This window comes from Marmota marmota, unplaced genomic scaffold (assembly GCF_001458135.2).
Source record: "Marmota marmota marmota unplaced genomic scaffold, marMar, whole genome shotgun sequence".
NCBI classification, from domain to species: Eukaryota; Metazoa; Chordata; class Mammalia; order Rodentia; family Sciuridae; genus Marmota; species Marmota marmota.
This window is the reverse complement of record NW_026000138.1, coordinates 4,985,339-5,000,574: the sequence shown is the minus strand read 5'-3', so window position 1 is coordinate 5,000,574 and position 15,236 is coordinate 4,985,339. Positions and strand designations below refer to the sequence as shown.

The window sequence follows — 15,236 nt, the reverse complement described above, 5'->3', positions numbered from 1 at the left end:
CCATCCATCCACCATCCATCCATCCATCATCCATCCATCCACCATCCATCCACCATCCATCCATCCACCATCCATCCATCCACCATCTATCCATCCACCATCTATCTATCCACCATCCGTCCACCATCCGTCCACCATCCATCCACCATCCATCCATCCATCTATCCATCCATCCATCAACCTACCATCTATCCATCCACCACCTATCTACCTACCATCCATCCACCATCCATCCATCCACCATCCATCCATCCACCATCCGTCCATCCACCATCCGTCCATACACCATCCGTCCATCCACCATCCGTCCATCCACCATCCGTCCATCCACCATCCATCCATCCACCATCCGTCCATCCACCATCCGTCTATCCACCATCCATCATCACCATCCATCCATCCACCATCCATCCACCATCCATCATCACCATCCATCCATTCACCATCCATCCACCCACCATCCATCCACCATCCGTCCATCCACCATCCATCTATCCACCATCCATCCATCCACCATCCATCCATCCATGAACCCATCCATCCATCCATGTACCCATCTATCTATCCATCCACCCATCAATGTGTATATCCATCCATCTACCCACTATCCACCACCCACCCATCCATCCATCCATCTATCCATGTATCCATCACCTATCCCTGTATCCATCCATCACCCACCCACCCTTGTATCTATTAGCCACCCATCCACGTCAGTTCCCTTCCCTCCTTTTTTATCTACCACCCATCCATTCTCCATCCCACTTGCTCTGAGGCCATATAACACACTAGGTAGGCTCTATGCTAGAAGGTTTGGGATACATCAGCATCAACAATACTCCCTGAGGAATTTCTTGGCATTTTCCTCAAAACTGAGGGACAGAAGGGAATCCTAAAGTCTGAAGCCCCATCCCAATAATATAAGAACCCTTCAAAGCCACAGAGGAGAAACATGACTATTTATGGTCTCCTCATCCAAGAAAGGAAGGAAACCTGGAGTCAGGTAATCCTGACAGACGTACCAGGTAATTACTGCTCCCCTGAATCATCTGCCTCTGATCAAAAGAGAGGAGTCTTCCTGCTGTGTTTAAGAGGAAGATTATTCATTTATAACCAGGGCTCTCTGTTCCTCTATATCTTGTTCTGAGTTGGATAATGCCTTAAAATTATTAGGCAGATGCACATAAAAGTAACACCAACAATATTTATGATATCTTAATGAAGATGTTTTGAAAATAACAGAATGAGAGGATTCGTTGGGGCTCTCTGACTCCACAATCCATTGGTAGGAAAAACCTAAGCAGGTGTTACTACGCCCCTGGTGGCAGGCACGTGAAATTGCAACTACGCCCCTGGTGGCAGGCACCTGAAATTGCAGGCATAGTGCTGGGGCATTGCTTGCTGAACTCCAAACCAAACTTAAGAAGGTTGCAGGGTTTTTTTGTTTTTGTTTTGTTTTGTTTATTTTTTGGTCACCCCAAGGAAAGCATTTGTAGCCTTAACATGCAGGGAAAAAGAAAACCCAGGATTGTGTCTGCGTCTCCCTTGTGCCCCAGACCTGGAATACTCCGGGACCGACTTACCGAGATTTCTTTTCCCATGCCAATCTGGCTGAGGCTGGGCTTCATGCCTGTGCCCATCTGCCATATTATTGCCTCGGCTGGTTGGGTCTTGAAAGGCCACTCCCTGGCATGGAGTTCGTACCAGATCGTGCTGTTGGCAGACAGGTTAGAGGGGTGCTGATGTGGTTCAGCACGCTGACCCTGCACCCTCCTCACCAACGCCCACCCACCCCGTCCTCCTGGCTGACCACTCCTTTCTCCAATTTCTTCGTCCTGGGGGTGGCATCGTGCCCCCTGGGACCCACGTCAAGCTCTCTCCACCTCTTAGGCATCATACTTATTTGGGGATACTCTCTGTGATGCCTGAATTAAAATGAACCAAAGCCAAGAAGCTGAATAGTTTGCTAGATACAGTGCGGATCTCTGACCCTGCATCTGTAGTTCTAGGAAACCACTGCAGGTGAATGATTGGGGACATCCATTCCCTAACCAGGATGTTCTCCATGACACTGTAGATAATACCAAAAAGATGAGAACACAATTCCCAGTAAGAGAATTTGGTTGTCTGTGTCATGGTAAATCCACACAGTGAAATGGAAGATTATGTTGTGATGAGAACATTTCAAAGAAATTTTGCTGACATTAAAAAAAAAGAAATGCTCCACAGATTTTTTCTAAGTTTAAAAAGCAGGACACAAGACTGTACATAGGGTCCGAGGTTATTTTTTTAAAAAATCATTATATGCACAAAAGACTAAGCTATAACAGTGAAATGTGAACAGGGGCTAACTCTAGACCGTCAGAGTTTTCTTCTTTTATACTTGAGTTTTCTAAGTATGAGCCATTCTTTACAATGATGGAAAGACTAAGAGGAGGAAAACAGGTTTGCAAATCCGACTGATGGGATTCTTCTAGCGAAATGATACGGGGAGGTGACTTCAGCCCCCAGCACAGGTGTTCTTAGGTGCCAAAAGAGAATCGTGATGAAAGTGGGAGAACTTTTATCTGGGATGCTGAGCAGTGGAGGAGTTTGATGCTACAGTTATCCGGGGAGGCTTATGTGTCATCATCTGCTTTATAAATCATGACGTTGTAACGAGCAGAGAAAAACTTGCTTAAGGTTCAGAGAGGTTGTGTGCCTTATCCAGGACCACACAGCCCATCAGAGGGGCAGCTAGGTGTTGAACCCTGTCCAGTGGACTCAGAGCATGCTGTACTGGGAAGCTTGTACTCCATCCCACTCGAAAGCCCTTTGTCATCAGGGAAGTGAGGATTTGGGGGTACAACCTTGTAGCTGATGGTCGGAGCTTGGGGAAGGAGGTACAAATGGATTGTGGGAGAGGGGAGGGTTCCCTTCGGGGGCTCTTCCCTGTCCTGGGTGCCTTCTAGATGTTTTCTCATTCAGTCCTTAGAACTCCGCAGTGGGTTTTGTTATCCTTGATTGACAGGGGAGGGAAGCCGGGCTTTGGCTGGCGACATCACTTCCAAGCCCACTGGGGCTGCAGGGCTAAAGCTCCAGCCGTGGCCACAGGTGTGCATCCCAGCTCCTGCAATGATTGACAGAAGGCCAAGCACCAAGCCATCCGGGGGCCTCAGTTTTCTCACCTGCCAATTGGGAAGAACGTGGTCCCCAGGATATAAATCACAATGGCAGGAGACGGCATGCGCACACAGAAAAGCTTAACGCAGCGCTCAACCCACTTTTAAAAGTTCAGTGTTGCTCTCAGTCATCCCTGAGCATGAGGCTCCCGAGCAACAGGATGCTCCTAATTGGCAGGAACCCAAGAGCGCCAGGTCCTTCGCAATTCAGCAGTGTCAGAAATAAAACCCTCATTAAAACTTCCTTTCAAACCTAACTTTAAGAGAAATTCACTTGCAGAAAAAAAGAATTGCTCAAGATGAAAATTCCAGTGGAAAACCAATTACTTACTCGGGTACATTTTGTTAATTGCTTTTTTTTTCCCCCCAGTGCTAAATGTACACTAAAATATACCAACTTAATTACTGCAATTTGGTTTCAGATAACAATATCTAACTAGATAAAGATTTGGGCATTAACTAATCAAGGCGAGTGACAGCCTTTAATGGGGCCCAAGTGACAGATGTTGAGAATCCTGGTCTCCTCAAAAACCGCGCATGGGGGGTGGATGAGGAGGGGGCGGTGAGGGTGCTTTGCCAAGGGAGACTGTCTCTCTGTCAAGTCTCAGCAAAACCGAAACATCTACAGGCCTGCGATGTGCCCAGACCCTTCCCCAGCGTGGCCCCCAGCCCTTGGGTCCACGCCATGGACAAGACCAAGCAAAGATGAGCCACACCCCAACCCCAAGAGAGGATCTTGAATGTTTCTATCACAAAGCAATTAAAGAATGACAAGTGATAACTGTTTAAGGCGAAGGACATGGTAATTATCCTGATTTGATCATGACACAAGTATCCAGGTATTTAAATGCTACATTGTACCCCATAAATACATGCAATGATTCTGCACCAATTGTACCTAAGATAAAACTTTTAAAATAGAATACAAAGGAGGTGCTACTATGTAATCTCTGAGACTAGGTCCCAGGGGTCACTCAGGTTCCCAGCCGCCATGCTATTAGCTCACTGAGGCACGTGAGGTGAGGGAGGAGCTGAGGCCTCCCCCTGACAGCCATGTGAGTGGCCACCTGGGAAATAGCTCCTGAGTCCCCCCCAGCCTTCCGAGGAGACCCAGCCCTAGCACTGGCACCTTGTGACAAACCAAGGACAACTCAGAGTCATTCAGGGAACCTCCCTCAAATCCCTGACCTAAGAAACTGGAGATGAGAGATTTGTCCTGTGTTGCTCAGTTTGGGGGAAATTTGTTACACAGCAATCCATAACAGATACAACCCTGAATCTTACATCAGCAGCATCTGATGCTGTCCTAGCACACTGTCGGTATTCGGTACATAGTTTTTGAATGAGTGAATGGGTTGGGTAACTAGTTATGGCCACATAACACCCCACTCAGATCCCCCCAGGGGCACTCAGATCCAGCCACCATGCCCCCCCCACAGGTGCCCTTGGCCCTTGCAAATGCCTCAAAGGAAGTCTAGAGGAGTGACCTCTGCCCAGGCGGTGGCTCCTGATGGCCCCGGGGGACCACCTACCCGAGTGCAAAGACGTCCGAGTGCTTGGAGAAGGGGAGCTTGTCCTCCTCTGTGTCGGGGGACAGCTGGCGGATGATCTCCGGTGCCAGGTGGCACAGCCAGCCGTTCTGGATGCGCAGTTTGTCTTCTCGCCTGGAGAAGCGAAGCACAGAGTGAGCTCAGCTTTACAGCCCAGAGGACCAGTCCCCCCCACCCCTGACCTGAGTCCCCAGAGCCAGCTCTTCTGGTTTTTTTTTTGCTTCCCTCCTGTGGACACCGCCTGATCCTCCACGGGAGGCTGAGACCCAGGGGAAGGTGCAGGAAGAGAGGTAAAGGGAGCGTGACCGAGAGAGAACTCAGCCTCCAGACCATCGCTGGGTCTCCTCGGAGGGACCCGGGCTTGGCTGGATCCCAAGCTGCAGCCGCGGGAACCCAGCCAAGCTGAGGGTTCGCTGGGCCTCAGCCCGCTGGGGCGTTTGGTCAGCGGCTTAGCACAGGTGTGCCACACCAGGACCCCGGCCACTGTCCCCGCCTGCAGCCTCATGCTAGGAGGAGACTGGCCCGTAAGTGACGGACTGCTTATGTGGCCAGGTGATACCAACACCTCTGTTCTCATTTAGGGGTTCTCAACCTTGGCATGATTGGCACTTAGGTCTGGAGAGCTCTTTGTCACAGGCTGTCCTCTGTAGTGTGGCAGCACAGCTGTCCCCCACGCCCCCTGTTGAGACAACTAAAAACATCTCCAGACGTTGCCAAAGGGCCCCTGGGTATGGGGCACGTCGGCCCTGGTGAGAGTCACTGTTCTTATCTAAAACAACGGAATGAACAATGGTCTAAAATCCAGTGTTTCCTCATTAAAAACCCGAGGCTGGCCCCTGGGTCATGCACCACGGCCAGGCCAGGACACGTCCTCGGCTAGAAGGACCCACGGGTGAACCCTGGAGATGCAGAGTGGAGGGGGTTCTCACTTCCAGAATCAGGGGCACCTGCGAGGCCCAAGGATCTCGTGTTGCTGGCCGTGTGAGGGACGCTGAGCAGCCCCGGGCCCTCACTCCCATCTGCAAATGGGACACAGCAATCTGCAGTCCCACGGCTGGTGCAGGGCGGCCACCAGGGCCAGATGAGGTGGACACGCTCATGACCTGGGCTGCCCCGTGTCCCTGTACACACACAGTGTGTGTGACTTGGAGAACGCGGGGTAATGTATGCAGTCAGTGTGCACGTGACGCACCAGGTCACAGGTGTTGTGTGTGTCTATACCCTTGAGGTGGACCAGCCATTCTCCTCACATGACAGAGGTCATCGGGGACGGGTGGCCTGCTGTGGCCACAAGGGCAAGCTTGCCTGTTCCCATGTCACCCCAAATGCCTGTCCTGCTCTTTCTGCCTCGCTGGGTCAGCCAAGGACCGGCATTGCGGGGTCACCAGGACAGGATGAGTGTGCCACATAAGCACCATCAGCCGGGACAGGCATGGGCCCATGCCTCGGAGGGGACCAGGTGCCAGGCCTAGCACAGACGCCCTGGGGTGCCATGTTCCCATGGTGACGGTCCTCCAAGGGCGAGCCCGAGTCATCTTCACTATGATTATTATTATTATTAATCATAGGCTGTGGGCGGCTGGCGCGAGGGGGCTGGCCCCGTCAATGCCACCTCTTGGGCGGCTGGGGCAAGGGGCTGGCCCCATCAATGACACCTTTTCTTGGTGGCAGCAGAACAGCTGTGTGCTGGGGTCTCTCTGGATGGGCAGAGCACGCTCACTTTAAAGTGACCCAATAAAATGAGCATGCCCCAGGCCAGGCATGTCCTCTGCTGAGCACCGGCTGTATACTAGGTTTCCCATCCCACGTAAACCCACCCTGGAAAGGTGCCATCTCTATTCCACAGGTGAGGAGACAGGCTCAGTCCAGTAAGTGACCTGCCCAGGGTCTCGGAGGTAATAAGTTATTAAATGAGCCAGGGCCAGTGTGACTGTGTCTCTACTCCCCGGCCCCTGGACTAGACCCCCCGAGAACTCTGCCTGGGCTTTGGGGGACAGCACCCCTAGGAAGCAAAGCCCAAGCCCTTGTAATCGGTCACATTTCATCTTTGAAATCGCCATGTGAGGAAGGCACTATTGATGCCTGCCTCCCACCCCCCATTTTACAGATGAGGAAACCGAGGCTCGGGGGGGTCAGATGTGTATTTAATAAAAATAAGTTGCTGTCATCGATTCCCGTGGTGTTTGTGGACCGCATGGGTCCCTTTTGAAGTTCATTTGCTCAAGCCCTGACCCCTGACGTGACTGGAACTGAAGATAGGGCTTTTATAGGAAAGGAATTAAGTCTGGGCCCCTCATCTAATAGGACTTGGGTCCTTATAAGAAGAGGAGGAGTCCTCATAGATGTCTCTTCTCCTGAGTCACAGAGAGGCCCTGTGAGGTCACCGTGAGAAGGAAGAGAGCCCTCGTCAGAAACTGAGATGCCACACCTCAATCTGGAACTTTCTAGTCCCAGAGCTGTGAGAAAATAAAGTTCGGTTGTTTAAGCTGAGCAGCCTGTGGCGTTTTGTTATAGCAGCCCGGGCACACTAATACCTCATACCGTCCAGGCCCATCTCATGAGGGCTCATTCAGGCAGCTCCCTGCGACGCCTGCAGCCCGGCCAGCGCTCCTCCTTCCACTTCTATCATCCCGTGGTCCCCAGGCTGCCAATCCGGGCCCCGAGGCCCCCTGTTCAAGGGGTGACTCCTAGACTCCAGTTTCTGCCCTGGGGGCTCCAGCTGGGGGCACGTCCTGCCTGGAGGGGCCTCTTCACAAACAGGAGGCAGGCGACTGTGACCTGACGTCCAGCAGGGGACTTGCAGAGCCCCAGAGCTTCCGTGGAGGTAGAGGTTATCCACTAGATGGGAAAAGCTCTGGGGCTCATGGTCCCCATCCTGCCTAGGAGACTGTGGAAGATGAAAGAAGGCCACCATAGTCACTGTGACCTCTCCCTCTGCTCCCCTTGAATCTCTGCTGGCCTTGGGTGACCTGACTGTTGTGGGAGGAGTGTTTGGGGACCTCAGAGGTGAGGTCTCTTGCAGGTTTGCAGCCTCCCCCTGGGCACCTCCAATGCTCCAGCTGACGGAACCCAGCTGCTGCCGGAGAGTCTGGCCACCCGGAGACCAGTGCAGTCCCAGAGACAGGGGAAAGGAGGGGACGTGAGCGAGAGAGTAAGAGGAGGGGGAGAGAATGGCGGGAGGCCTCCCCCAGGCCCCTGCTGCCCCAGCCACCCCCACCCAGGTGCCCAGATGTGTGCAGAAGGCTTGCGGTCAACTCCAAGTTCAACCCACCGGGCTGCACCTACACGGCTCCAGCCACCGAGGCTCAATGGAGCCATCGATCCACAGAGCCACAGGAATGACAGCAGCTAGCCTTAAGCCACCAGGCTCAGGATGGCCTTTGACCTGGTAATACAGAACTGGGCCAGGGGTAAAACCCAGGAAGCCACCCACAGCTCTGTGGGGACAGCTGGGAAGCCCAGTCTCTTTGCTGGGAGTTGTGGCGGAGGGCTCCCTGGCCTCTCCCTGGCCTCTGACTGGTCTGCGGTGACAAGAGGCTGGGCTGGGGCTGGGGACGGGGTGACTTGGCTGATCTTTCTTTCGGGTGGACACTGGGAGCTGAAGGAAAGAGCACTCAGGTCGTCTGTCACCCCATGTCCTCCTCTGCCGACACTTGGGGTCCACCACCTACTTCTTCAGCCTAGGCAGGTTATGCACCACACAGAAACGGCCCAGTTTGGCCAGATTTCGGGGGATCTGGCTTAGAGTCAAGGCATCAGACAGCAGGCGCACAATCCCCTCCCCAAGAAATCAATGGTGGCTCAAAGCGGATGAAAGGAAAGAGAAGGAACAGAAGTCTGGGGACATCCTCCAGGAGAGACAGGCCACTCCTTCTAAGATGCATGACGAGAGAAACACACAGGGTTTAAAATGTGTGTGTGTGTGTGTGTGTGCGCGCAAAAACATACACTCCAAATTAACCATCGCAAGCCTAGACCTGAATCATGAGTTGCTTATTGGGGATCTCGCTGGTTCTCCGTGGTCAACTCCGTGTGGCCTGCTCTAGGGCAAAGGGCAGTGGGAGTTAATTGCTCAGCCGTGGTTAATCATTCCCCGGGTACCACTGGGGAGGTCTATGCAAATTAATCCTCACCAGACTTGCTGGCTGCTTGTCCGCGTCAGGCTCTCTTGTCACTGAAGAACCGTCTAGGTAGCATCATTTTCTTGTCGGCAAGGAAACCCAAGTTCAGGGACATTGGGCACCTTGACTAAGGTCACAGTTAATAAGTGGCAGAGCCACATCAGGCCCCACGTGGGTCTGACTTTAAATCCTCGGTTCTTAACTGTACTCTGGCTGTACTAAAATTAATTAGTTCCTCGGGCGGCGTTGAACAAGGGCTCTCGGGCGATTCTAGCTTCTGTCATTTAGGGTGAGCTAGACGCAAGGGCCCGGGCCTGGCAGGACTTAGGGATGCTCTGAGCTCGGTGACATGTACTCCCAAGTGCCATGTGCAGGACAGGTGAGCAAGGTGCTGCTGCCCACCCACTCAGCTCCGTGACCCCGGGCCCAACACCAAATCCAGGTCACCCAAGATATTTGGGGTGAGTTCAGCCATCCAGAACACCTCTGGGCCCTTTGGCCACCTCTCACCTGCCAGCCTGCAGCACCCCGGAAATGCTGAAGAGCCCAAAGTCCGTGATGACCACTTTGCCGTTGTCGTAGAAGACATTCTTGGATTTGAGGTCCTTGTGAAGGATCCCCTTGGCGTGGAGGTAACCCATGCCCTGCAAAACGTAAACACACGGGCCCCCCCCCGTCGGTCACCCTCGTGGGGAGTGCACTCCTGTCCTGCCACCCTTGGAGCCTGGAAGTGGGGTGGGGGCAGGCACGGCAGGGGGAACAGGTCACCCCCCCATCACCAACCTGCCACCCCCCTCAGACCACTTCAAAGCCATCTCCATTTAGCTGGCTTGCTTGAGAGGGGGCAAGGTCCCCAGAGGAAGAAATGACATCAGCCACCTTCTCCCACTTCCCCTTTAAAAACTAACTCCTCTGCAGTTCCTGCTCGTTCCCAGGGAGACGAGGAGCAGGGTCCACTCCTGGGGGTCTGGCTCAAGGGCAAACACAGAGATTTTGTTTGTCTTTGTGAACAAGCTCATCTTCCGCGTCTTCTCAGGCTCCTGACTCTTCCAATGGGCAGTAGAAGTGCAAGACCAACTGACTAACAAGGTACCTGCAGGAAACCCAGGGTCTTCCTGTTTGTTTTAATCCCAAAGGGACACTGAGGACCCACGATTCCCCAGCAGCTGTGCAGGGAGATCATTTGTGCTGGTGGGAATTCAAGGACTCCAAGAAAACGGATCCCAGCCCAAGAACTGAGCAACCTGTGTGCCCGCTGGCCCTCGCAGAGGTCAGAGTACCCTGACGATGAGATGCCAAACAGAGACCAAAGGCCACTCCCAATGGTCCTATCAACAAAATCCTGACTTTTTGCACAATCTGGTGTATATATATATATATATATATATATTTTTTTTTTTTTGCGGGGGGGGGCAGATACCAGGGATTGAACTCTGGGCACTCGACCCCTGAGCCATATCCCCAGCCCTATTTTGTATTTTATTTAGAGACAGGGTCTCACTGAGTTGCTTAGCGCCTTACTGTGGCTGAGGCTGGCTTTGAACTCACGATCCTCCTGCCTCAGCCTCCCGAGCTGCTGGGATGACGACAGGCGTGTGCCACTGCGCCCGGCACAATCTGGTATTTTTCAGGTCAAGTCTGATCTCTTTGAAGTCCTGGTGGGCCAAACCCAGACCCTGAGTGTCAGGATCCCCAGGGGTTTCCCAGGAGGGGCCTGGTCTTTCTGAGGGTCCGGCGGGGGAGGGGTGCAGCGCCTACTGTACCTTCACAATTTCCTGAGCGATCTGTCTGGTTTTGTTGACATCCAGGACGATCTTGGCATCCCTCACCACCGAATAGAGTGTCCGTCCCTTACAGAGACTGCAAAGCAAAAGGACAAGACGGTTTACTGAAATGATTGGCAGTTGTTAAGAAGTGACCCACTGCAGTGACGAGAAGTCACAGATAATTGGGTGGAAGGGCCGCTCTGGTACCTATGGGTTAACGACCGACGACCCGGGACCAAATCTCAGATCTGGTTCTGGGATGAAGACTTGGGGCAGAGGTTCTCATAGATTCTTCGAGAATTCCCAACAAGTTCCCGGGATGCAAAGACCCCTGCAGAATCCAGCCCCATCCAGAGAAGGGGGTGGCCACCGGCTGTCTATCCCAGGGTCCCAACAATGGAAAGCCATGCAGAAACCACCCAGCGGACGGTGGGCCTTCAGCTGTCACTCAGACAGCTCTCTGCCTGCCCGTGTGTGGGGACAGTGACAGGAGACTAACAGTGTGGCAGCTGATGTGTGCTAAGGACCATCAGCAAAAGCGCCTTGGTCCTCGAGGCGGGGCGTGTAAACCCCAGTACACCCCCCAAACCAGACGCCTGAAGAGATGGAGGGTTTTCACACTATTTTCAGCCTCATTGAGTTCATTTCGAGGACCAGTGGCTCAAGATGAATGACGGGATGGGAGAAGGGACATTATGCGGTGACGGTAACACCTCTCATTTAGCCTCTCGCCTCCTCCATCCTGCTTCTCCGCTGTGAGCCCCCGTCTGGGCACACTCAACGGGCAGAGGATGACGAGTGGATGAATGAATGAATTCTAGATTCACCACGGTGTCCCTGGCCCCCTGCACTGGGACTGGCTGAATGAAGAATGTCATCATCAAAAGCCCTGGTTGTGTATGCGATTTTGCTGAAATTGCATTTCCGGCAGTTGAGCCAGAACTGTGGAAGCATCTCAGAATTCCAGCCCTTGCTCTTCACTTACTGTGTATCGTAAAATGGGTTACTGAACCTCTCTGGGCCTTAGTTTCCTCTTAGTGATGCACACCTTGCAGTTGGATTTGAGGACTGAATGAGATAAAAAGAGTTGAGAACAATGCTTGGCTCTTGGTGGGAAGCACATATCACACCAGTTAGGCACACAGGGGTCTAGAGTCAGACACTACTGGGTTAGGATCCTCATCTGTCAGGTGCCGGCTGTGTAACCCCGGGAAGTTTAGTTCCCCTCTCTGAGCCTCAATGTCATTATTTGTGAAATGGGGCCAAAGGTTCCTGTCTCTTAGGATTATGGAGAACCACTTGAACTTAGATGTGTCAGGGAGTAGGCACTTCTTCATGCACACATATGCTTGTGCAGACATATAAATGATATATTTCTACACATTTCACACTACCCCTACCCTGTATCTCCAATCTACCCCCCGCCATAAACAAACCCATCCCCAATGCTCCCTATAGCAGCCATGAATATATATATATATATATATATATATATATATATGGATTGATCCCAGGGGCCCTTAACCACTGAGCCGCATCCCCAGCCCTTTGAATATTTTACTTTGAGGCAGGGTCTTGTTAAGTTGCTTAGGGCCTCACTAAGTTGTGGAGGCTGGCTTTGAACCCTCGATCCTCCTTCCTCAGCCTCCCAATCCGCTGGGATGACAAGTGCGCACCCCTGCACCGGGCAGTAGCCGCAGTTTGACTGAGGCGGGCTTCTTCACCTGCCTAAGGTGAGATTCCCAGGGCAGCTGCATCTGTCCAGACAGGGAGTGTGACTCACCTGTCCAGGGTCACCCGTACTCCTCAGGAGGCTGCCCAGATGACTCAAGGCTGTCCCCCTCTGCTGTCCCTGAGACATATTGACATTTAAATATTGGCGGTGGCAGAGGAGACGTGGGTGGATTCCCTCCCCTGGGCCCTTTGTTCTGAAGAGCCACCTACACTCATTACAGGCCAGGGTCCTCCCCGTGCCCCCGCAGAGCAAATAACGGCAACAGGCTCCAAGACTCCCGAGTCTCTCCAGCGTCACTGCGTGAAAGTCACAAGCACCGCCAGTTCCTCTTTAGCCCCGACAAGCCAGCACCGGGAGGGGGGTAGGAATCGGGGCAGCCCCCCTTGGCCGCACCCACCCAGTGAGACCCACAAAGAGCCCAGCGTCAGTGACTCCTCCGAGAGCGCTCAGCCTGTTGGCCCCGAGTACGCCAGGTCACTAGCCACCCATCCACCATGGCAACAGCCTGACTCACTGTGTTCCCCTGGGATTCCCAGGTTGAAACCCTCACCTCGTCCTCAGGGATGCTAGGAGTCGGGAGGGCCTTGGAGGTGACCAGGCTGCAGAGTCCCTGGGATGGGACCAGGGCTTTAATAAAGGGCCTCCGGAGAGTGCCACCGCTCCCTGTGGGCACAATGAAGAGGTGGCCCTTGGGACCCAAGGAGAGTCCTCGTTGGAGCTGGACGGTGCCGGTTCCCCAATCTCACCCTTCCAGCCTCCAAACCCCGAGAGGAAATTTCTACTGTCCACAAGCCGCCCAGGCCGCGTGCTCGGTTTCGCACCCGAACTCAGACCCAGCCCAAGTGTTCACCAGCGGAACAATGGACAGACTGCCATCTGGCCACCCAAGGGAATCCGTCCACACCACACGGTGTGAAAACAAACCACTGCTCACGGCCAACAGCAGGGACCAGCCCACAAACGCAGCACTTGAAGCCAGATACACGAGACCTCGGGAAGATTGTGACACTATCAAGTGCCGAGCGCAGGGAACTCATCTGGGTGCTGAAAGCTATTATAGGACTGAGCTCTGTGTGTGTGTGTGTGTGTGTGTGTGTGTGTCAGAGGGAGGCTGGAAGGAGCCTTTGGGGTCTGGGACAGGCAGGGACTGAGTGGAAACTCCGTGGGCTGGGCTCCCCTGGTCTGGCCACTCGTGTAGGTGTGCGATCTTTAGAGAGGGTCCCTTTAAAATTTTCAGCAAGAAAGGGATGAACAATTGGTCCATGGTGACCAACAACGGTCACCTAAAGGATCCATTTCTCAATCCTTCATAAGCATTTTTCTATAGAAAAAATAAACCCCGGGCTCCAGGCCCAGCGGCAACCCACGCAGGTCTTTATTAGCGGCCGGGGTAGGGACAGGCGCAGGGGGAAGGCCAGCTCAGCCGAGCAGGCAGCGCACCCAGGGTGACCGAGGCCGAGAGCCTGGGTGTCCATGAAAACTGCTCTGAGCAGGGAATTCTCGTGGTTGGCAACGGTGCCCTGACAGCAGGGGGTGGGGAGAAGGGGGTGCAAAGGGTTCACTGAGCACGTGGCTGGGAACCAGGCTCACCCCCAGAGTCCTCCAGACCCTCCTGCGAGGTCTCAATTACCACCCTATTTTACATGAGGCCTGGAGGCCACCAGGAGCAACGACCACTGTCCACACATGGCCACGATGGCCACACGTGGCTGTCCCCACGCTCCTCTCATCTCCTCCCCCTGCTGTGAGGTCCTCTATCATCCGAAACCTTTTCTCAGTGCTAGGGAAGCAGCCCACCTTTGTAGAGGTGAGCAGACTGAGCCTGAATCCCCTCTGCCATTGACCGCGTGTTGAACAACGGTGGCTCCAGCCTCGGTTTTCTCATCTGTAAAATGGGACCGCAGAAGCAGCGGTCCAAGCTTACGCAGACTGAGAGCCTTCTAGGCTCCAGACGCCAGCCCATGCACAAGAGCCCCACGAGGTGGGTATCCTTGCTGCCTGTCACTGAGTCCGAGATGCGCACCTCCCATTTCAGCGTCTCAGAGACCAGCATGCGTTTTGCAACCGCCCGCAGGACACAGTTTCTTTGGCACTGTTTCTTTCTTTGTAGTCCATAAAAACCAATGATGCCTAGTCTAACTGAGGGCATCTCAGATTCAGTGAAGTGTGGTACCAGCTCTACAGAGGAAGAAACTGAGGGTCAGGGAGGTTAACTGAGGCTGGAGATCTTTTTTTAATATTTACTTTTTAGGTGTAGATGGACACAACACAATGCCTTTATTTTTATGTGGTGCTGAGGATCGAACCCGGGTCCCGCCATGCTAGGCGAGTGCCCTACTGCTGAACCACAATCCCAACCCCTGTTTTTTGTGTTTTTTTTTTTTAATTGGCAGGTAAAATTGTATGTATTTATCGCATACAACATTTTGAAATATGTATACTTTGCAGAATGGCTAAATCCAGTGATTTAACATCTGCATTACCTTGAATACTTATCATTTGTGTGTGTGTGTGTGGGGGGGAGAACACTTAAAATCTGTTCTTTTTCAAGTATCAAATGCATCCTTATAATTAAATTCACCAGCACATACAAATAGATCTCATGAACATGTTTGTCTAATTAAAATTTTGTGTCCTTTGACCAACACCTCCCCAGTCCCCCCACCTCCCACCTCCCAGTCTCTGTTTAACCCCCATTTTACTTGATTTCTATGGGTCTGACTTTTCAAGATTCCACATATAAGTGATATCCGGTGGCATCCTGTCTCTCCGGGCCTGGTTTCATCCGTGTTATTGCAAACAAGAGAATTCACGTGTTTCTAAGGTCATGAGCCTCCACTGAGCCCGGAAATCACCTTCTCTTTATCTATCTGTCCACTGATGGCCACTGGGGCTGATTCACA

The 15,236-nt window shown here is 52.9% G+C and overlaps 1 protein-coding gene across 1 annotated transcript in view; it reads right to left on the bottom strand.

Annotated features, from left to right (window-relative positions):
• Nucleotides 1–15,236, bottom strand: part of Ksr2 (kinase suppressor of ras 2) — a 263,568-nt gene that overhangs the window by 5,959 nt on the left and 242,373 nt on the right. Inside the window, exons 15-18 of the mRNA XM_048785487.1 lie at nt 10,596–10,692; nt 9,343–9,476; nt 4,694–4,825; nt 1,584–1,713 (exon numbers count right to left, since the gene is read on the bottom strand). Coding sequence (XP_048641444.1) covers nt 1,584–1,713; nt 4,694–4,825; nt 9,343–9,476; nt 10,596–10,692 — 493 coding nt within the window. The remainder of the gene's footprint in view (nt 1–1,583; nt 1,714–4,693; nt 4,826–9,342; nt 9,477–10,595; nt 10,693–15,236) is intronic.